The 21,404-nt window shown below is 38.1% G+C and overlaps 6 protein-coding genes across 9 annotated transcripts; 3 read left to right on the top strand and 3 right to left on the bottom strand.

Moving 5' to 3' along the window:
• The first annotated feature begins 609 nt into the window (after positions 1 to 609).
• On the top strand, positions 610 to 4,858 carry LOC105159494 (phosphatidylinositol 4-phosphate 5-kinase 1). Its single transcript, XM_011076573.3, has 8 exons — positions 610 to 2,199; positions 2,328 to 2,492; positions 2,686 to 2,851; positions 3,055 to 3,165; positions 3,256 to 3,449; positions 3,535 to 3,665; positions 3,758 to 3,851; positions 4,121 to 4,858. The coding sequence occupies exons 1-8, from the start codon at positions 1,001 to 1,003 to the stop codon at positions 4,428 to 4,430; spliced, it is 2,370 nt and encodes a 789-aa protein (XP_011074875.3). The 5' UTR covers positions 610 to 1,000; the 3' UTR covers positions 4,431 to 4,858.
• Positions 4,859 to 8,292: 3,434 nt separating this feature from the next.
• Positions 8,293 to 10,684, top strand: LOC148788890 (uncharacterized). The gene is made up of 4 exons (XM_088878419.1): positions 8,293 to 9,137; positions 9,764 to 9,850; positions 9,961 to 10,123; positions 10,199 to 10,684. Exons 1-4 carry the CDS (start codon positions 8,422 to 8,424, stop codon positions 10,364 to 10,366), a joined length of 1,134 nt encoding a protein of 377 aa, XP_088734545.1. The 5' UTR covers positions 8,293 to 8,421; the 3' UTR covers positions 10,367 to 10,684.
• A 129-nt stretch (positions 10,685 to 10,813) lies between these two features.
• Positions 10,814 to 11,492, bottom strand: LOC105159495 (putative calcium-binding protein CML29). Its single transcript, XM_011076574.3, has one exon. It carries the CDS (start codon positions 11,465 to 11,467, stop codon positions 10,997 to 10,999), a length of 471 nt encoding a protein of 156 aa, XP_011074876.1. The 5' UTR covers positions 11,468 to 11,492; the 3' UTR covers positions 10,814 to 10,996.
• Positions 11,493 to 11,831: 339 nt separating this feature from the next.
• On the bottom strand, positions 11,832 to 16,288 carry LOC105159496 (mitogen-activated protein kinase homolog MMK1). The gene is made up of 6 exons (XM_011076575.3): positions 15,837 to 16,288; positions 15,627 to 15,756; positions 14,779 to 14,916; positions 13,831 to 14,163; positions 12,736 to 12,916; positions 11,832 to 12,154 (listed from the first exon to the last, which is right to left on the bottom strand). Exons 1-6 carry the CDS (start codon positions 16,052 to 16,054, stop codon positions 11,979 to 11,981), a joined length of 1,176 nt encoding a protein of 391 aa, XP_011074877.1. The 5' UTR covers positions 16,055 to 16,288; the 3' UTR covers positions 11,832 to 11,978.
• A 299-nt stretch (positions 16,289 to 16,587) lies between these two features.
• On the top strand, positions 16,588 to 17,674 carry LOC105159498 (uncharacterized). Its single transcript, XM_011076577.3, has 3 exons — positions 16,588 to 17,013; positions 17,169 to 17,357; positions 17,484 to 17,674. The coding sequence occupies exons 1-3, from the start codon at positions 16,777 to 16,779 to the stop codon at positions 17,547 to 17,549; spliced, it is 492 nt and encodes a 163-aa protein (XP_011074879.1). The 5' UTR covers positions 16,588 to 16,776; the 3' UTR covers positions 17,550 to 17,674.
• Positions 17,675 to 17,806: 132 nt separating this feature from the next.
• Positions 17,807 to 21,017, bottom strand: LOC105159499 (uncharacterized). 4 transcript variants are annotated; one of them, XM_020692570.2, is made up of 2 exons: positions 20,868 to 21,017; positions 17,807 to 19,220 (listed from the first exon to the last, which is right to left on the bottom strand). In XM_020692570.2, exon 2 carries the CDS (start codon positions 19,186 to 19,188, stop codon positions 18,211 to 18,213), a length of 978 nt encoding a protein of 325 aa, XP_020548229.1. In that variant the 5' UTR covers positions 19,189 to 19,220; positions 20,868 to 21,017; the 3' UTR covers positions 17,807 to 18,210. The 4 variants fall into 4 exon arrangements, with proteins under 4 accessions (XP_020548229.1, XP_011074881.1, XP_011074880.1 ...); XM_011076579.3 differs by having other exon boundaries at positions 17,807 to 19,215; positions 20,753 to 21,012; XM_011076578.3 differs by having other exon boundaries at positions 20,753 to 21,011.
• Between the last annotated feature and the right edge of the window lie 387 nt (positions 21,018 to 21,404).

Below are 21,404 nucleotides of genomic sequence, written 5' to 3' on the forward strand. Positions count from 1 at the left end.
TTATATTTAAAATAAATTATGATTAGGTAATTAAGGCTAATCATAAGATTAACCCAAAAACCCGGGATTTAATTATATTACAAAGTGCTAATTAGTTTTGAAGCATAAAATTATCAAGAGTTGGTATTTATGTAGGAAAGTAAGAGAGAGTGGGATTTGCAATAAATTAATAAAAGAAAAAGGCAGGAGAATTATTGGTAATTACCATAATGAAAAAGCAATTAAACCAAAGGTGTAAAGAATGAAGAATCGGCAGACATTGGATGGTTCACCTAGACGTGGACCACCTAATCAAAGTGACAAAATCAAAATCTACATGAATGGTTATGGTAGTGTTGTAATTTAAACCCCAATAGAGGGTGACATTTCAGTACCCTTTTTCACATCCTAGGAAATACCGCCACGTCACGATGAAATCAGGGGGGAGATGAGATGATGCTCATGCTCCTACTACTACAATTCGGTAATTGTCTGTATGTATGTATGTATGTATGTGTGGAGATGGGTAATCTGTACATGGATAATTCAGCCGTATGTATGTATAGGTTAACAGCAATTTTAGCAACGCCTTACAGTACAAATACTGTAAATGCAAGGCCGGCTCATACTTACTGAGTTCCTGTCCCTCTCTCTTTCTCACACCCACTTCACGCACTCCTTCATTCATTCACGTTCTCTCTCTCTCTCTCTCATCTTTTCTGCTTTTTCCTCTTTGCTTTTCAGTTTCTTGTTTATTCATTTCATCTCTCTCTCTCTCTCTACAAACCTTCCCTCTGCTCTTGTGTTTGTAAGGATTCCAAACTGCTCTGCCATCGCAAGCCAGTGGGAAACCAGTTTGCCGCTTCTCTTTCCTGAAAATAGGCCGGAGAAATGCTGTCGGACCTGGATTTCCCAGCTATTTATACCGATTTTTCCGGTCGTAGTTGAGTTCAGCAGACCCACCAATTTTTTCAGCCAATATAGAGAGACATTCTTGTTTTATTTCCAGCAAGGACGAAAAATGCCTGAGACGTTGTTATGCTTAAAGCCAGCCGAAAAATCGAATGAGCAGAATTTTGATATAGAAAAGGAGAAATTACTAGAGAATGCTACAACTACCACCACGCCGAGATCAGTTATACTTGTTCCACGAAGCAAATCTCAGGCCACCTGCCGTAGAGTGACACCCACCTCAATTTCTGTGAGCAACGGAGCTAATATAATCGAGAAACACCTTCCCAATGGGGATCTGTATATTGGAACGTTCTCCAACAATACGCCCCACGGATCCGGGAAGTACTTATGGAAAGATGGGTGCATGTACGAAGGGGAGTGGAAGAAGGGGAAAGCGAGTGGAAAGGGGAAGTTCTCTTGGCCATCTGGTGCGACGTTTGAGGGAGAATTCAAGTCGGGCCGGATGGAAGGTACCGGTACTTTTATCGGGTCCGATGGGGATATGTATAGAGGTTCGTGGTCTGGGGATCGGAAGCATGGTTACGGGGTTAAACATTATAGTAATGGTGATTACTATGAAGGGCAGTGGAAGAGGAATTTACAAGATGGCCAAGGGAGGTATCTATGGAAGAACGGAAACGAGTATATTGGGGAGTGGAAGAATGGGGTGATTCATGGGAGAGGGGTTTTGGTTTGGAATAACGGGAATAGATATGATGGGGATTGGGAGAATGGTGTTCCGAGAGGACATGGGGTTTTCACCTGGCCTGACGGAAGTTGTTATATGGGAAGCTGGTCTAATGATTCTTGTAAAAGTAGTAATAGAACCCAGATTCTGAATGGAACATTTTACCCGGCTCACAATGCCAAGAATGGTAACGATAATGATGAGGACTTGAAAGGGTACTTTAGTCAAAAATTATCTGCGCCGTTGATGGTGGTCGGCGAGGAGAGCGTGGATTTGGTGATTGGTGGTGATGGGGGGAAGAAGAGGTCCTCCGTTGACGGTGGGACAGCGGATAGGGCTTTTCCGAGAATTTGCATTTGGGAATCGGAGGGGGAAGCTGGAGATATCACTTGTGATATTATTGATAACATGGAAGCGAGTATGCTGTACAGAGACGGGTTCGTGTTGGATCGAGATGGGATAAGGCAGTTTAGGAGGAATCCCTGCTTTCTCAGTGGTGAAGTGAAGAAGCCGGGGCAGACAATATCAAAAGGGCATAAGAACTACGATCTGATGCTCAATCTCCAATTGGGTATAAGGTAAGAAAGATGCTAGTGTTAATTCAAATGGTTTGGTGCTTCACCAGGGTATATGTTTTTCATTTTTATTAAGATTTTCTTCTTGTTATGAGTTGATTCTTAACAAGTGGGTCTGCCTTGTCATTTAGGTACTCTGTGGGGAAGCATGCATCAGCATTGCGTGATCTTAAGCTGAGTGATTTTGATCCTAAGGAAAAGTTCTGGACGCGGTTTCCTCCTGAGGGGTCAAAAATTACACCGCCACATCAATCCATGGACTTCCGGTGGAAGGATTACTGTCCTGTGGTGTTTAAGTAATTAATCCTCCTTAATCCGGCTATTGAATACGTTTCACAATGCAATTTCTGTTATACCATTTTAGTATTATCTTTGTGGACTGTGAGCATAGTGAGTTTTTCTAATTATAGTAGTTTCCAGAAATTTTTAATTATGATATTCAATGTTTCTAACATTCTAAAATGGTGGATTGCTTTCTTGGGTTTTCAGACATTTAAGGGAGCTATTTCAAGTAGATCCTGCGGATTATATGTTAGCCATTTGTGGGAATGATGCTTTGAGAGAGCTCTCATCTCCGGGGAAGAGTGGAAGCTTCTTTTACTTGACACAGGACGATAGGTTCATGATCAAGACAGTGAAGAAACCAGAAGTCAAGGTCTGTTGCCTACCTGATTGACTTTGTTAAAGTTAGAAATGATGTTCCCTGGGATAATGAATATACCATAATTGGCAGTGATCAAAACTTTTTTTTGGTCCCTACTGCTCTGAAATTTATTATTGGATATAAGATGTTGGATTCAGTTGGATTGGACCATCTAATAGCCACAAAATTGAAATTTGCTTATTTGTTTTCTGCAGGTGCTTATTAAGATGCTTCCAAGTTATTACCAGCATGTCTGTCGCTACGAAAATTCTCTTGTAACAAAGTTCTATGGCGTCCATTGTGTCAAACCAGTGGGGGGCGTCAAGGTAAGTGGTCCTTCCTATTATTTCAGTTCTCCTGTAATGATATGAGTCTCCACTGAATAACTAATTGGAGGTCACATTCTGACAAATCAGACCCGGTTCATTGTGATGGGAAATATGTTCTGCTCAGAGTATCGTATTCACAGAAGGTTTGATTTGAAAGGATCATCACATGGCCGCACAACTGATAAACCTGAGGGAGAGATTGATGAAACCACAACTCTGAAGGACCTTGATCTGAACTATGTATTTCGGCTGCAAGCCAAGTGGTATCAAGAACTTATGAAGTTAATATGCACATCTCTCTTTTGCCTCTGGATTGTTGTATTCAATTGCGTTGGGCATTTCCTGATTTGCTGATTTTCTCTACAGACAAATTGTTCGTGATTGTGAATTCTTGGAGGCAGAGAAAATTATGGATTACAGTCTCTTAGTAGGTATTCATTTTCGCGATGATAAGACTGGAGACAAGATGGGGTTGTCGCCTTTTCTTTTGCGCACAGGTGATTATCAATGTCCATGATAAATACTTCTGACATTGATTGCTTGTTTTGTATTGCTTGAAGATTGCTCATTTCAAACTTTTGCTCCTCAGGAAAGAATGATTCATATCAAAGCGAGAAGTTCATGCGTGGTTGTCGTTTCCTTGAAGCAGAACTGCAAGACATGGACCGGATTTTAGCCGGCAGGTATGTTGTCCAAGCCACATGTTTTTCGCAAGTGCTCGGATATCTGCCATCCAAATCATTTTAACTAGCACATTTAAAGAGAACACTGTGTTTTGAGTGTTTGATTTGGTTATGCTTACTGCCAGTGTTTTTCGTCCATCGAGTTTTATGCATAAACATAGGTGTATAATCTACTGACATTGCATGATGGTTGTAAATATGCTATATGTAATACTTTTTATCTGTTTGGTTAAATTATGAGATTTTTTGTTGTGTTTGTTCTTTATCAGGAGACCACTGATCAGGCTGGGGGCCAACATGCCAGCACGAGCAGAGCGTGTAGCTCGAAGGAGTGATTTTGATCAGTACACTCCTGGGGGATTTAGCCATTTGACACCCTCCCGCAGTGGTGAAATCTATGAAGTCGTCCTATACTTTGGGATCATCGACATTTTGCAAGACTACGATATCAGCAAGAAGCTTGAACATGCATACAAGTCCTTACAGGTCGATCCCACCTCAATTTCAGCCGTTGACCCAAAACTATATTCCAAAAGATTTCGCGATTTCGCAGGGAGAATATTTATAGAGGACAGATGATGCGAATGAGATATAGTTTCCTACAAGAAGCCCTGGCTGTGAAGAATACAGGGCTTGGAGAATTGCAGCATTGCCAATGTCGGGGGCCAACCGAGAAAAGGGAAGTGGGGATGAGGGCTGAGTTTTTGTTGGATCAGCCATGGTTGGAAGTTTGTTCTGTACATGGAAAATTGGGAGGGAAATATTTTGGTGTTTTGGGTTGAATCTTTTTGTTAGTAATTTTTGGTGGAGAAGCAGAGGAATGTGGAGATTGGGAAGATAGGAGGAACAGGGATCACCAACTTTTCCCCATGAAGATTCAAAATGTGGGAGGGGGAATTTGAATAATGAAGTGTACCCATAATCACTTAGAAAAAAAAAAGAAATGTACAGCATACAGGTAAACAGAGTGCATAGATTATGAAATATTTTTTTGATGAGATTCCAAAGTATGGATGTCCTCAACTTATCTCCCACCCACATCAACCCCACTCTCGCTTTTCCTCCTTCTCTCTGTTGTTTCTTTAATTTAGCGTACGAAAATGGTGTCGCTCTCACTCTCGTTCTCTCTCTAGACAAGAGAGAGGGGGGGAAGAGATGGGGAAAATTTGCTTTTCCTTTGATTGCAGTGAAAGAGAGAGGAGGGGGGTTATAATAACACATGAAAAGGAGAGAAAGCTGTGGGCTGTGGGGGAGTGGAAAGAAAGATGCGGTGGTGATTTCTTGTGAGTAGAGATTTTTCATACTCTAATAATTCAAAGATCAACCTCCTATTCCTATACCCTACGCACTAGTAATTTTTGAAGGGATTGAAACTGCAGGCAAATGGCAATGCAGAAATGGACTCAAATTCTAATTGAAGAAACACACACAGAGCACGTGTCAGAAATTCCTTAATTATTAGGGAATTAGGTCAAAGAAGGTGGTGGTATTGGGATTTGGTGTTTCTAGGGTTTGTTTCTTCTATTACTCCCATACCCATATATATAAAAGGGTAATACTAATGAGAGAAGTAGTGTAGGGGTCAAAGTTATGGGAGTGGTCCCCTTGGCCTTGAAGCCTTTTTCTATTCTACTACTACTACTACTACACTGTGACTGTGTGTGTGTCTCCTCTTTTTGACCTTGTTCTCTTTTATGGGATCTTCCCCTGCCTATCACCTGAGATCCTATGCATCTGTCTCCCTCACCTCTTTTTATTTTTTATTTTTTTATTTTTGCCTTGAAAGGAAGTATTTAGTGTAGTTGAGTTTGGGTGTATATTTAAGAATATTAGTGTATGTTGGAAGAGGGTGATTGGGTACACACACCAAGCCGTATATTTGAGTTATTTAGTGAGTGTGTTGAAGCTTGTGCTTTTTTCTTCATTTTTTCACTTCTTCTTCCTTATTTCTCAAATATTTGTCTTCATAGCTTAATTAGTTTTTCCTCCATCCTCATTATCATTCCTATTCTCCTATTTTCATGTCCCGCATCACATCATAATTGATTCAGAATGTAGCATCCAAAGGGGGGATTTCCGTGAAGTAACATCATTATGCTGATGGTATCCCCCAAAGATTCAGCTTCTACTTTTGGACTTGGTTTTCTAGTCCAATGGACCCATCTTCAGATGAAGAGTGAGAGTGTATTTCCAAGGTAGAAAAGCTTTGCTTGTCAGTTGTCACGTAATAAAAAAAAACACAAACATATCAAATCATCATCACATATCTTTGTTTGCTGCATTGTACTAATTTTTTAAATCTTTAATAGCCTTTATGCTTCACTATCTATAAGCATACACTCATTTTATTATATCTTATTATAGCTACTTAGTATAACATTTTGCCAATTTAATAATTTAAATAGTAGGTTAAGAATTATTTTAGCTTAGATCAAATTAATTGTATAAAAATCAATAAGATATTATAATAATAAAATACATTGTTTGTATTAGAAATATGTGTGGAAGAATATTTCATATATGGAATCTTAAATAGAAAATATTTGAAATATATATAGTCAAAAATATATTTCTTCTAACAGCTAATATATATGTGGAGGGTTTGCAATTTTATGTCATTTTAAATAATACATACTAACTAGAATTTGAATTAGAGATGCATAGGCATAGGCATGGCATGCAGCAGATGTTGCAAGTGATGAGATGAAAAGAGTATATATATATATGCTTAAACTGAATCACCCAATTATTAATAAATACATAGCAGTGCATGTTCTCATGTAAGAAGAGCAACCAAATGAGTAGGAGTAGGACAAACACAAAATCAAACCCATCTCTCTTCTTCGGATTCAGCCATTAGCCCCATGCCTCATGCCTCTCCCTTCCACTTCTTTTCTACACTAGGAAACTCCTAACTAATCCTAACCCAATTCAAAATCCAACTCAACCAATTCAAAAATAGGCTGGATTGGCCTAGGCCAGCTCCAGCAATCAATACCGGGCCATACTTTTTTTTTTTTTCTTTTTAATAATACATGTTATATAATTTTATTTATTTTTTTAAATTGATTATTTTAATAGTATTTTTATACTTTTGAAACTCTAAAAATTTATCTTTATCTTTCTACTTCTAATTTTTAATACTTTAATTCATTGATACTCTTTTTTCTTTTCCAAAATTTATTTTAAGTCCTTTTTGAATTTATTATCATTTAAATTTATTATTGTAAGCTTGTTGGTCAAATTATTATTTAAAGTCTTTATATATTCTCAACTATTATTTCTCTATATATAGATTTTCGTGTAATTTGATTATTATTTATTTTATAAAATAATTATAAATGTAAGTAATTGTTTATAAGAAAATCTCAATATCATAAAAAAAAATAATAAAACAAACACATTCAAGCGTAATGTGGGTTTGGTCTGGGCCTCAATTAACCGGTCCATGAGTTGGGCTTTGGTTTAAAAATAGACCCAATTAAAACCCACTCAGAGGCCCAGACCAACTATGAACAGTAGTGGGTCGGTCATAGGCCAGGCTTTTTCGGCCTAGTCCGTACTAGTTCTCGATTGACCCGGCCTACTATGCACCTTGATCTTCAGTCTCCCCTCCCAAATGAGCTTGCTGGCATTTTTCTACAATTCGCACAACTGTCATCCTAAATATGGATAGAAACAACAATGGTGAGCTTAGCGAATCGATAGTGGTGGAAAACAATGGATAAATCATAAAATAAAAGATCTTGTACAAATAAATAATGATTTATGTGTACAAATTAATTTAGCAGGCATATAACGTTGATTTAATTTTTAGTGACAAAGGTACATTGATCTACATATTTGTATTTGACTAGTTTACAAATCTATGCATTAATTGAATCATGAATTCTCATTGTTTCCACTATCTTCAAGACCACCCCACTAACATCCTCAAGATCACCTCACATCTCATTGTGTTTTAAATGTTGTGCAAGCCACAAACACGTCTACAGTTGGTCTCAATGAAAGAAATCACATCATTCGTAAAAAAAGTAAACATTGAGTACAAATTTTCAAATGATCATATTTTAACCATTTTATTCAATCATTTCGTATTTACTTCTTTTTTCAATCAAAAAAATAAATAATTCGAAGATTACAAAATTTATTAAAATAAATTTATTTTTAGTTAAGTCTTTATTCTAATATTAAATTTAAAAACTTTAATTTATGTTAAATATATGAATATATATTGGATCATGAGTTTACAAATCCAATCAAATCTTCTGACAGTTCCCAAAGGCTGCAAGTAATGCCGCCGCCAAACATTTCTCGCTTTGTCGCATTTAATGAATGCTATAATTAGATATTCCCCACTTTCCACTTCTCATCATTCCTCCCCTACTTATATACCTCAAAACCAAACTTACAATTCTGTACACAAACCTTCAGAGCCAGAGTAGGTGATGAGCAGTGAGCTGGAGCTCCATTCATTCCCACCTCGGACTTATATAAATTACATCGTCCTTGCTCCATTGATACGTGTAATCAATCTTGCAAAGCTGCATTATTCTTAATCCCCAAAAGAATGAATCCGAATGCTCAAGAGTGGAGGCCAACTCCAAAAACGTTGGATCATCCTCATCAGCTACACCTACTTCCTCCCCATGCCATTTACAGACCACATTCTGAGCCTGCAGCTACTCTTCTTCCGCCGCAACCGGTGGTGGCATTTGCCCCTGAACCTCCCGAGAGACTACTACCATGTCAAGTACTTCCTCGACTTCCATATTACTATCCATTCTCCTTCCCCAGCTACCAGAATCTTTTCCCATATACTCCATGCACACGGCTGCAGCCTGTTTATGATCACTCAACTCTTGTTTCTTTCCCGGAGAATGGCTATATTACACCCAATTTTGGCGGTGAGGAAAAGTTCGGCGGTGGTGGAGTACTGGTAGAGATGGATCCGGAGAAGATAATTTTAGAAAGCCCACAAGCGAAGAAGGTGAAGAGTCCGATGATCAAAACAGTAGCAAAAAGCGATCCAGTTGCTGTAAATATCTTAAGAAGGTGTTTTCCCCCTCGAATGCGGAGGACAATGAGGTCTTTCAGCGTTGGCAAGAAACCGATGCGTAGGCTAGAGTGGAGACCTAAAAAGAAATACACTGATAATGGAGATGCGGGTGGCGGCGACGCTCGTTCTCCGCCGTCCCCTCTTCCTTCTTTAAAGCCACGAATTGAGGAGTTATCTCCCCCTTCAAAAACTACAGTTATGATCAAGAACATACCAAATCAGTTAAGGTACATTATCATTTTTCCTCCTTGGGCCAAGCTGTTTATCATTTGCTATTTTGGCGCTTCTTTCGGTTTTGAACATATGCGTTTCTTCTGTTCTGCCTCTGGCTTTTCATTTGTCTTGAAATATGAGCATATTTCTGTTTTTGTGTTAAATGTGCTTCAAAGTTTACCTTATTATCCATTTCCATGTGTGTAAATGCCTTTTCAGGAAGAACTGATTTGCTAGTAACATTAGTAAGGAATGCATCTTTTGTCTCCCCTGGCAACTACTTCCCTGCAGCTGTGATGTGGGACAGTGTGATTAGAGTTACTTATTGGAGTAATATGTAGTCTTGTTCCGACTCCTTTTCTCTGAAGCATATACAGTTATAAAAAGGGAATTCTTTCCAACTTTTTCCTTTCCTTGTCTGCGTTAAATGTATGAATAGTTCATTTAATCCCCCATACATATCCCCACCAACAAATGCTAATGATTAAGTTAATAAATATTCTCCTAAGATGTGCGTGCAGTTAAATATAAATGATAATAATGCTTCTTGTGCAACTACATTTATGAATTGATGATCCGCTTTCTCTGGGTGAGTCGTCCTTCACTTCTTACCATTAATATTGGTGTATTATTTTGACAGGAGGGATTTTCTACTTGACTTTTTGGACAGTTACTGCGACACATACTCTCTGGAGTATGATTTCTTCTATGTGCCTATGGACTTCAGGTAAGGTATATATATGCAGCTGTTGGTTATGTAGACTGTGAATGTGTTTCTTGCACACGTTTGTACGTAGTTCTCTTTTCACGGGCTCATTTGGTTGGAATAATTAATAGGACTAAGAACAATTTGGGTTATGCCTTTGTCAACTTTACAACTGGTGGGGCGGCCCTGAGATTCATGCAAATCTTACAAAATTATAGATGGAAAACTGTTACAACTGATGAGGGCTCTTTCCTGTCGAAAAAGATTTGCAGCATCTCATGGGCTAGAATTCAGGTAATTCATATAATCATGAATGTGATTCAGGTAAATCAAGAAATTTGTAGATTCTGTGACCAATGTTTCCTGCAGGGCAAAGAAGCCTTGGTTGAAAGGTTTCAGAATTCCAGGTTTGCATGTGATGACTTGGATTTCTTGCCTGTGATACTTGACCCGCCTCGTAATGGGTCGGACCTCACCTCTGCTCCTCCGCATATTCTTGGAAGATTGAACGGACGGGCTTTTAGCAAAAGTTGTTGATCTCTTTGTCCTTCCCCTCTCCCTCTCTCTCTCTTCATTGTCTGAGTTGCTTTTAGGCAAAGTAGGTTGTAAGGCTTTGTTCTTGGTCTGTTTGTTTTAGGAGTGTCTGCGGGAAATCTAGAACTGGACTGCGGATAATTTGCGTGTTGGTTGGGAAATCCTGGGATTTGACAGACCTATGTTTTCATAATCTCCCTGGAGTTGGTGGCGTAGAAAGCTGGGGTGATATGGAAACATGGGTTTTGATTTTTTGGCTGGATGTCAGTCCGTGGACTATCTCACCTTAGTTTGTAAGCATACTATGTTATGATCTCAAGGACCTTTTATGTTGTCTTTGCTCGTCTTTCTTAGTGGTGTGGTAAATTACATACTGTTTTAGGAATGTTCATTTGAGAAAGGAGACGTTGATAGTTTATATCAACAGTAATGGAGAAAATGCTGCAAAACTAATCAAACTGCTAATTTATTTGATGGTTGAATGGATGAACGGAATTACATCACACAGCATAAATATCGTAACATCAAACATCTACCTTATTTCTAACAGGACAGTGAATCTCTGTTTATCATCTTATGCTCCAAATTATGGCTACTTGTGTTATGTGACGAAACGATAAGTATGCTTAAAATCTAGACAAGGGAATTTACTATAAGCTTGAAATCCTCAAAAGTTATGGCTCCATCCCCATCTCCATCCATGGAAGCAACAATGTCCTGGCAATCATCTAGGGATAACTCAATCCCCATATCAGCAACAACTTCATAGAGTTGTTCTCCTGTTACCAGATCATGTTCCTCAAGACCCCATGCATCTAAAGCAGTTTTAAGAGCAGTTAGATCACCTAGTTCCAAATTCCCAGTGTTCATATCGAGAAACTCTGAGATGCTTAACAACCCATCCTTTTTGGCATTTCCGTTCTGCATCATGGCCTGGACATCTTGTTCACTCGTGTTGTATCCGAGCGATCCCATGATTCCACCAAGCTCTTGCATGTTGATAAATCCATCATTGTCTGAATCAAAGGCATGAAAGGCCTCTACAAGACCCTGTACATGACTCAGTGTTTCCAGTTCAACTGAGAGAGGGCTTGATTGGGCCATGGAAAGTTTAAATTTAGGTTTAAGATGAGATGCTCGTTCGTTTATATACACGAGGAAACAAATTGGGGTCACTTTCAAAGTTGTCTTATGTTTCAATAATGTAGAGTATAAGTTCTTATGCTCGTGGATATTTCAATTCCAGTCTGCAACAGGATGGAATAGAATCCTTATTGTGGTTGTCAACTTCAACACGGTTTGATCTCAATTTTATCAAAAAATGTATCGACAAGTAGGAACATTCATGGCAAGCCAGCCATAGATGCATGTCAGTTTGTTTTCAACTGAACACAAGCCTCCATTGGATGACCACAGGGCCAACGCAGCTGGAACAGTATTAAAATTAAGTCAAAATATCCAAGTCTAGTTTATGTCATCGCCAAATGTTGTAGATTAAAGCCATCCATGTTTCGGATGGACAAGTATATACATGAAATCGATGAAGTCCAGATACAACATGAGTACCACAGCATTACAAGAAATCCACACAGTAAAGAGATTAACGAATGATTCTTCACATTTGCTGATATTCGGGATTGAATGCAAGAGACTCCCGATAAATCAGTTCCTTCATCTGATCTTCAGTCAATGCATGCTGCTCGAAGTCAAAGCTAAAAGGAGTCATACAAACAGGCTCATCACTTATGTCGTGCAGTGAGTTCAGGTATGGATGGGCCAACGCATCTTCCACTGGAAGTGACAGACATTGACAAGATAAACCAAAATTGGAAAGAGGAATCAACATTTTGATACAGGGATAAAGGAATGAACTTAATAATAGAACAATGATGCTAACATCAATTATTTCAGCAAAGCCTGATTGTATTGGCTGCCAGCATGAGTGAGATGGGTGTATAAGAGCATAGACAATTTCTAATTCCTACAATGCAATGTATATTGTTTTTCAAGCAAGAAGTGAAGTCACACTTCCATGGTGGATCAAATACATAATATAAGAAAATAGACATTTTGACGTATTACTTCGCAATCCATTACGTAGTATATCGAGTACTACCATGATAAGTGCAAGTATCCTGAAAATGCTGCTCTCCTGTCGGGCTCCGCATGGGAAAGATCTATACTAATTGATGGAAACAAATAATGTGGGAGAGGTATTTTCTTTCCCTTATATTATCATAAATATACTTCATTGTAAACTCTACCAAATCACATATGAAATAAAAATATATCATAGATGAAATGAGAATGCAGCACAAACAACAGAACATCAAAGAACTTGAGGATCTGCAAGGTGAGGAGATGTTCCTTACCTGTAATCCTTTGCCTAGGATCAAATGTCAGCATTTTCTCGACAAGATCAATAGCAAGAGGGTGCACACGAGGAAACTTATCAGCAAATGACTGTCGGCGATAAGGAGGGAGTTGTCGAATATATCTTTTTGCATTTTCATTCAGAAAACCTAACTCAGCCTCTGATGGGGTGCCAATTAGCTGCACAGCAAGCATCCTCCTTAGTCACAGTCAGAATTAAACATAGTATTATGCCTTGTCTATGAAATTCATTAATGGATTAGAGCAATCCATACTACAGCTTGGGCTTCTTCTGGGCACAACTAAGAATGCCAACTACATTTCAGCAGAATCCAAATTCTATGAATGAATAATGAAAGAAGTGGACTCAATAAGGAACTACCTTTTGTAGAAATAATTGCAAGTACAACCTATTGATTTCTTTTTTTTTTTTACAGCAGAATGCTTTCCCTTGAATGGTTTACTTTCACTGTGTAACAGTTCTAAGTGCCACGAAACCGGGATCACTGCATTGTAGTAAGTGCTTTCCATGTACATGTAATTTTTACTTGAAAATAGGTGAAAATCAAGTAATTCAGTCCAAGAAAAAACAAGTATCCTAAAATATCCAGATATGAAGCCTGAGATGTCCTTTTGACCTTATTAAATGTGCAACTCACCAAGAGGTCTACTATAAGAGTCAAAACAGTAAAGACCTTGGGCACAAATCAGACCATTCTTGAACTAATCCCAGGAGGATTGGCTGCAACAAGGTTAGGTGATAACAAACTCAAGGAATAAAAAGACGAATGTTTTTGGGAAGATGATTAAGCTTCAGAATCAACTCAAGCACATGAATCAAAAGAAACCTTTAACTTCAAATAGAAGCAAAGTTGTGTACGCAAGAATGGTGGAACTGCTTCCAATTCCTATTTCTGAATATTCATCATCAGAGCCAGCAAATACATATAGAAACATAATGATGCTTTGACCAAGGAATAGAAAACAAAGCACTGAATGAAAAAATTACAAGAATAATTCTCCAATTATCCATTCGGCTTTACACATCCAAATTCACTTTTGGTGGAGAAAAAGAAAAACAGTGCAAGAGATACCTCCATCAGCAAGCGCAACTGGTGCACATGATCTCTACCAGGAAATAGTGGCTTCCGATCCATCAGTTCCATGAAAATACACCCCACTGACCATACATCAATAGCTGCAGTATAATCAGATGAATTCAGCAACAACTCCGGTGCCCGATACCACCTTGTAACAACATATTCTGTCATAAAATCCGTTTCAGAAGTGATTCGTGCCAATCCAAAATCACATATCTTTAAGTCACAATTTGCATTCAGGAGAAGATTGCTTGGCTTTAAATCCCTGTGCAGAACATTTGCAGAATGTATGTACTTTAACCCGCGAAGGATCTGGTACAAGAAATACTGCAAGAAAAACATGGTAATAGTTATGTTACACATGACTTCACAAAATACAAAAAAAATAGTGCAGGATAAATAAAGAACCATGGCGATATCTTTTGACCTTTTAGTACTATATGGCAGGCAGATATAAAGTGGTATAAGATCTTCAAGAAAGAATGGCTATTTCATAAACAATTTGACAGAAAGAAATAAGTCGTTTAGAAGTCATGGAAGAAAATTTGGATAAGAGTGTCAATATGGAAGCAAGTTATGCAAATGCATGGTCCCATTTAACAGTTTTAACTGTCCACATGCATACACAGAGTCTGAAATTCTTGTAATAAAGGCCAAAACTATGTGCGCTTAGCTGTTCCTGTTTAGCTAAGAAAGTTCAACTTAATTACCTAAAGTGTTACCGAAAACAATAGTTAAAAATAGTTTAAAGAAATCATGAAATATTAAACTTCATTAGCTGAAGTGCTACAGAAAGCAATAGTTAAAAATAGTTTCAAGAAATCATGAAATACATGATCCCTTAAAAAAAACTTGTGGTTATGAAGGAAAATACAGGCCTGGCTCATACTATTGATGAGTGCCCATTATGTAGATTTTTCGAAATAGAATTAAGTATAGAACCTGGCAGTGCTCCTCTGACAAAGCTTGATTAGAACGGATGATTTGATGGAGATCCGTATCCATAAGTTCATATGCAATGTAAACATCATTAAATGCTTGCCTTTGCGGTGGTGGGATTATATCTCTTATTGCCACAATCTGCAACAAACAAGATTGGTATCATTAATCAACCAAAATGCGCTGAAAATTATCTGAGACCATGAACGTTAAAAGGCCAAAAAGAATAAATTAGATAAAACAAGAGCATCTGGCGCACGGACATTAAACAAGAATTTTGTAAAATCCATTTTAATGGGGTATTCAAACAAGTAAAAAGTATTTGTTCTAAAAAAATATTGACAAAGAGATCACATCTAACCAAGTTGATACAAATAAAGCTAAAACTTCTTCATCCAGTAAATTAACCCTCAAGATCAACTCCTAAAATCACACTTTAGAGACCCTCATGTCCACATTCCAGATATCTTTCACACAAAAAAAATTAATTACTCAAAACGTATTTGCTTACACCTTACCGGTGAATTAAAAAGGCCAGCTAAAACCCCATAGGATTAGGAAAATGCAGAAATCAGTAAACTGTAATAAAAACTGGATCTTGTTCCATATTGGAAAAAAAATGAATGCCTTTTCGCCACTGAACTTCTCCGAATTGAACAAGAATTCGGTTCCAACTATTCAATGCCTTTTCGCCATTGAATATAAAACGCACTGCTGAGCTACTGTCTGTAACTCGCAGAAGTCATACAACAAGTGTTTCATATAGAAGTGTCAACTTTATATACTCAGAAAGTCCACCAACAAATATACGCATACAGAAAAAAGAAAAAACAAAGGTCGCACTCACTAACGTTTTCATGATCCATGTGGCGCAGAAGCTTGATCTCGCGCAGAGTCCTCTTGGCATCAATTTTATTATCAAAAGCATTTGCTATCTTCTTAATCGCTACATTTTCATTCGTCTCCGAATTCAAAGCCGAGCTTTTAAAAAACAAAAGAAATCAATTATTACAGCAATTACGAGGACGAGAGAAGCCAAAAGGATAAAGAATTTTGGTCACCAAACGATGCCGTATGCGCCTTTTCCGATGGGCATGATTGGGGGTTTGTACTTAGAGGTAACCTCGAAGATATTGCCAAAGATGTTGTATTGGATGAATCGTCCGCCGTGGCTAAGCGTCGCAGGTATGTGATCATTCGACGGCTGCTGCTGCGGAGGCGTCGACTGCGGCTCCGCCTCCGACATGATGGCGTCCGCCGGCTGAGCCCCATCCACCATCTCCGAATGTCTGTAACAACAAAAAAGAAAGAATAGTATTGAAAAAGGAAAAAAAAAGAAGAAAATGAAAATGCGAGCTATCTCTCTCTCTCTCTCTCTCTCTCCTTTCTTCTCTCTCTATTATTTATATGTCTGCTAGTTTCTCTTCTCTCTCTCTGTCTCTCTCTAATGTGTAAGTATATTTGTATGTATATGTTGTTTTAATGGTTTTGTATTGGGTGGACGCACCTCCTATCCTATTTCTCTTCCCTTTCTTCTTCTTCTTCTTTTATTTGCTTTTAGTGTTTATAGTATTTTTCTTTGGCAACTCAAACTCTATTCAACTTTCTACTTAAATCTAAATAATCAAGAAATCAATACATATTATTAAATAAAATGGAGCATAAATGACGCAATAAATGGTTAACAGCATTTATAGCTCCAATTTAAAATTTCAGTGCCAAAAACATGACATGGCTTTCATAATACAGTTAAATAATAATTTCCATGATTAATAGTGAAGTGAAATAACTCTTTTAGAGGGAGTGGGAGTTTTAATAATTTTGGCTAGTTCAAATCTTGTTGCCGAAAATGTAGGCCTAAGTATAGCATCATCATCTAGAACTGAAGAACCCCATGAACGCCTGCTGCCTGCATCTATCTTTCTTCTCCAAAAATTTATCAAGCTCAAGAACAACCAAAGAAATTCATCATATTATATGTACACAAATTGAGGAAAAGGGATGCGAAATAACAAAGGGGTCATCATCAATGTCTATACTGAATCATCAAGAAACCTCCGACCAGATCGAAATATTCATCCCAACAAGAACATCAATGCTAATTTGTTATCTTCTAATAATAATCCTCGCCTAGGCTACGACCGTCGGGCACGGCTCCTTGCCTATGCTCAGGAACTCAGGCATGCCAATGCACAAGATGTAGAACGGCCCTTCAAGAACTCAACCCCAAGACATAAGGTAAGCTGACAATCTCTATTTTTATGCACTAGTTTAGTAGTACGTACGGTATGGATGTGACTTTGGGTGGCAAATGGGGCTGAGTTCAAAATGGTTGATCAGAGTACACATGATGTTTATCATACTCATAATATCCAGTGTGAAACTTGGAACAGAAAAGGAGATGGTCACTTCCTGCACAGAAGATGATCAGAGTATTGCTTTCGAGGTTTGATGGGGTAAAAAGGAAATGGAAATACGGGAGCATCGTTACAGAGGAATACTACAGTGATCCTGAAGGATCAAGCAATCAAGAAAGGATGAGTAGCAGAAAGCCAAGAAGAAGACATGATTCTCATTTTTGTGTAAGACTACTAGTACATATATATAAATAAATATATATTCACGCTCAATTCTGCTTTCTTTTAGTAAAGTTGTTTTTTCTATTCTGCAGATTTATATGATTTCTTATAGTCTGCGATTTCATGCAGAAGAGACTGCGGTGTTTCTGGAAGAAGATCTCCAGTGTCTGGCAATGCCAAAATGGAAAATGTTGATTCATTTGGCAGAAATGTTTTTGATTCTCACTCGGTGATTTTTGTTCAGATGCGTTTACCATCTTGCAGATATTGATAGCCCCATTGGGATTTCTTTCAACCCCATTTATTGTTTTTTTATTAACAGCCGCAAACAGTTTTGACATAATAATTCCTCAATTTCCAATATACTTTTTTTCTTTAATCTTTAAAATAAGTTCCCAAGTCATTTAAGGTTGATTTCAACAGAAACCGGTGTCTTGTAAAACGAAAGGAAGAAATCGAAAATGCGGTGGATTAATTATCGAAAAATGCAGCCACCATCTTCTTCTGGGGACTAAACAAGAAACTTAGATTGTCACATACAGAAATCCTCCAAGGATGCAAACTTAAAGTGCAAATAATGACCCAATCCATATAATCATGGATTAACAGTTCTGTGCTAATCATTCCTAGAACATCCATATAATCATGGATGGACAATTTTTTACTAATCATTCCTAGACCTACAGAATCATAATTCAAAGAGTCTTGGAAAATCATGCCCCCCTAAGCGTGGCTGTACACAAAACAGTATCAAATCGCTGAAATACTTAACAGTTCACTTAAAATGTAGTAAAAGTTTGCAGCTCATCAAGCAGATCTTTTTGGGGGGGTGGATCTACCCAAATCACCAACTCCGTTATCTGCCTCCTCTAAACCGCCCCGCCTGTCTTGCAAACAAAAATCTTGCATGAGGGCGTGCAATTCGGGAAACATTACGTCTTATGCTTCTAGATGCAACTGCAGCTCGAGCACGCAGCCTGCGTAAATATTCCTCGTTGAAAGAGTCATAATCCCCTTCGAAACTATCGGCAGAGAAACGGGGGCCATTCCAGCTCCCACCATAAGCCGGAAACCTGAAGATCGCATTCTCCAAAAAGTCATCCTCGTCATAATCTCTAGAAATGCCAGGATCATTCCTCTCTATTACATAGTCACCAATGACAATTGCCCCCGGCATAGTAGATCGGATGGTGCTAAACACATCACTAAGATCTCTCTCATTCTCAAGCTTTTTCCATTTCTCTGCATGTGAAGGATCAACATCTCGAGGGCGTGCAAGAGGGTGCTCCAACTTTACATGTTTTTTCATCTCTTTGTAGGTTCCAATGAACGAACAATTATCCTGCATGCAGGTTCTTTTCTTTGTGTTAAGGTACCGACGAGCAGGTTCTACCACAGTCCAGCCTTTGACCTGCCCACGACAAAGTGGGCACAGAAGCTCAGGCGTTTCACTCTTGCCACCAGGCCAACCTGATTCTTCTGAGAAATCCATATTGTCCACTGACCCTCGCCATGATTCCGTGCTCGGGTTAGAAGTAACCTTAGTGTAGGCCTTCCTGTACTGTTCAAGACAGTTAGAAAACCGATGGCTAGTTGCACACATGTAAGGACGACAGCCTTTGTCATATGAGGAACAAAGCAAGAGGACGGCATTGTGGGGAAAGTCCATGCAGACCGAGCATATGGCATCTTCCCACTCTTTCTTTTCTGATGCTCTCATTTGCCGCTTCTCATGGTGGGCATGCCGAGTGACCTTCTTACAACAAGATGATATCTTATGCAGGCAAGCTCGATGGCTACGAGAGTCAGTTTCTCGCTGGAGGGAGTTTGCCATTTGCTCAAGCTAACCCTAAAGAAACCCCTGTCCTACCACCAAAAAGAAGAATGGATAAGGGAAAAAATCAGACAAGAATGAAGTATGAATGATGTTTGACTAATATACATCTCAATAAGAAAGTTGACAAAAGATCCTTACATGTGAACAGCAATTTTCACAAAGAAACTCCATGTTGTTAGCAGCATTTGTTGATGGTTAATTTTTCAATAATTCATCCAATCGATTTACATTCAGCAGCACAAACACTGGATTAAATCTCATATGGCTATCTATTTTAACTTTTTTAAAAAAAAAGAACACATTAAGTGACACTTCATCTTGAGTGTCACCCTTCTATTTCACCTTCTTTTCCCTCAACTGGATAAGAATGGACAGTTCCACTCTTAATTATTATCTTTTTCATCTTCTTATGAGCGTTGGCTTAGTCGAAAGAAGATTTCTTTCATACAGAGATCAAAATCTCAGGATTCACTCTTCTCATTAAACTGTTTAGGCAAGGGGCCTCTAAACACAGGAATGAAGATGCAACCAATGGAGAAATACTACTGCAATATTTCCCTATCTTGCATAACAACCATAAAATCCTAAGCCCTTTCAGAGAAAATGCCCCTATACATACTAATATTTAACACTATAGATTATTGTAAGTTGTAATCTAAAGTTTTATCACCCAACACAAATGGAAGAATGAAGGAAAAAGGAGAAAAAAGTATACAAAGCATAAGGAGGTGGAGGGGCACAAAATGCAAATCTTGTAGTATAAGACCATTAGACTGCTCCAATGCACCCAACTCCGCTCACCCCCCCAGCCAAAGAAAACAGGAAAAAAATGCACCCTATGTCACGGCCACGTTCCGAAAATCTAAGTAACAAACAACTACAAGACCAACAATTCTTTACTCTTATGTAATTCTATATTATGCTAATCACAAACAACACATCTTTGCTAACACACGCAAAGCACTCAAGCTGCCAAGAAGGAAACACAGACAAAAACAAAACACAGCACTTCATATAAAATACGCCACAAATGAGCTACAGCTGGACAGCTACATGAATTCTTCATGCTATGGCATCTCTTGACATCCAGTACTAAGCATTTCTCAGTCTTTCTGTCTTTTTAAGGCACAATTGATCGCATCAAACAAGACCATTTTATACTTTCACTCGCTGTAGCTCCATTTTCTCACAAACTTCACTTTACTAATTTCTTAAACATATGCACCCGCATATTCACATGGTGAACGTAGTATACCTCAATGCTATCCCCCCCCAACCCCCATTACACAGACTTTCCTAGGTTCTCAGCAAATTGCACCAATCATAAATTCAAAAACAAATAGAGAAGCCACCCGCTCCCTCCCCCAGAGGGGAAAAAAAAAACCATTAAATCATAATCAGTAAAATAAACGCTTCCGCAATTTAGTAAATAGCTCTCCATTTATTTCCATTGGTCTTCAAATATCTGGAAAAATTATCCATTTCCAGCACACGTACACTACCACGTCGATATCAAATTGCAAAACCTCCAAAAAATTAAATAAGGGAAATTCGGGTTTACCTGAAATCGAAGAAATAAGAAGAAGGGATGTGGGTCGCAGCTCTTTTTTTTATGATAAATCAATAAAGAAAAAACAATGGGATTTTAAAGGGTTGCGAGGGAAGAGAGGCAATACCCTCTTTTCTCTGTCACACGCGCGCACACAGTAGTTAAGTAGGCATATTACGAGAATATATGTATGTATACATGGAATCGAAGGGTCAGATCTTGAACGAATATGTGGGAGTGGGAATGGGAATGGTAGGGCGTGTGTTTAAATACCGACATTCTCACCACATTGTGATGACATATGTTTTATGTGACGATATTAATTAGCTTATTACATGTGTGTTTGTGGTTATTGGAAAGTTATCGATGATAAATTATGTGAATTTCAGCCAAATTGATTATAATTATATATATAAAGAAAAAAAAAAGTATACCATTTTATAACCTTTGTTAAGTGATTTCACTTAATTCGGACTTAAAATAGAATTTTCGTTTGCAATAAAATTTAATAATAATAAAGTTGGAAAATTACCCATTCACTACATCTACGTATTCTTAGTTCCGGACTCCTTTGCAAAATTCAAGAAGAAAAATGAAGAAATTGCTCTTAAAACACTTTGTCACTTGTGGAGAGTTTTAACGACTCATCTGGAACAGAGAGAAT

This window comes from Sesamum indicum, linkage group LG3 (genome assembly GCF_026168435.1).
Source record: "Sesamum indicum cultivar Baizhima isolate 11 linkage group LG3, ASM2616843v1, whole genome shotgun sequence".
Taxonomy (NCBI): Eukaryota; Viridiplantae; Streptophyta; class Magnoliopsida; order Lamiales; family Pedaliaceae; genus Sesamum; species Sesamum indicum.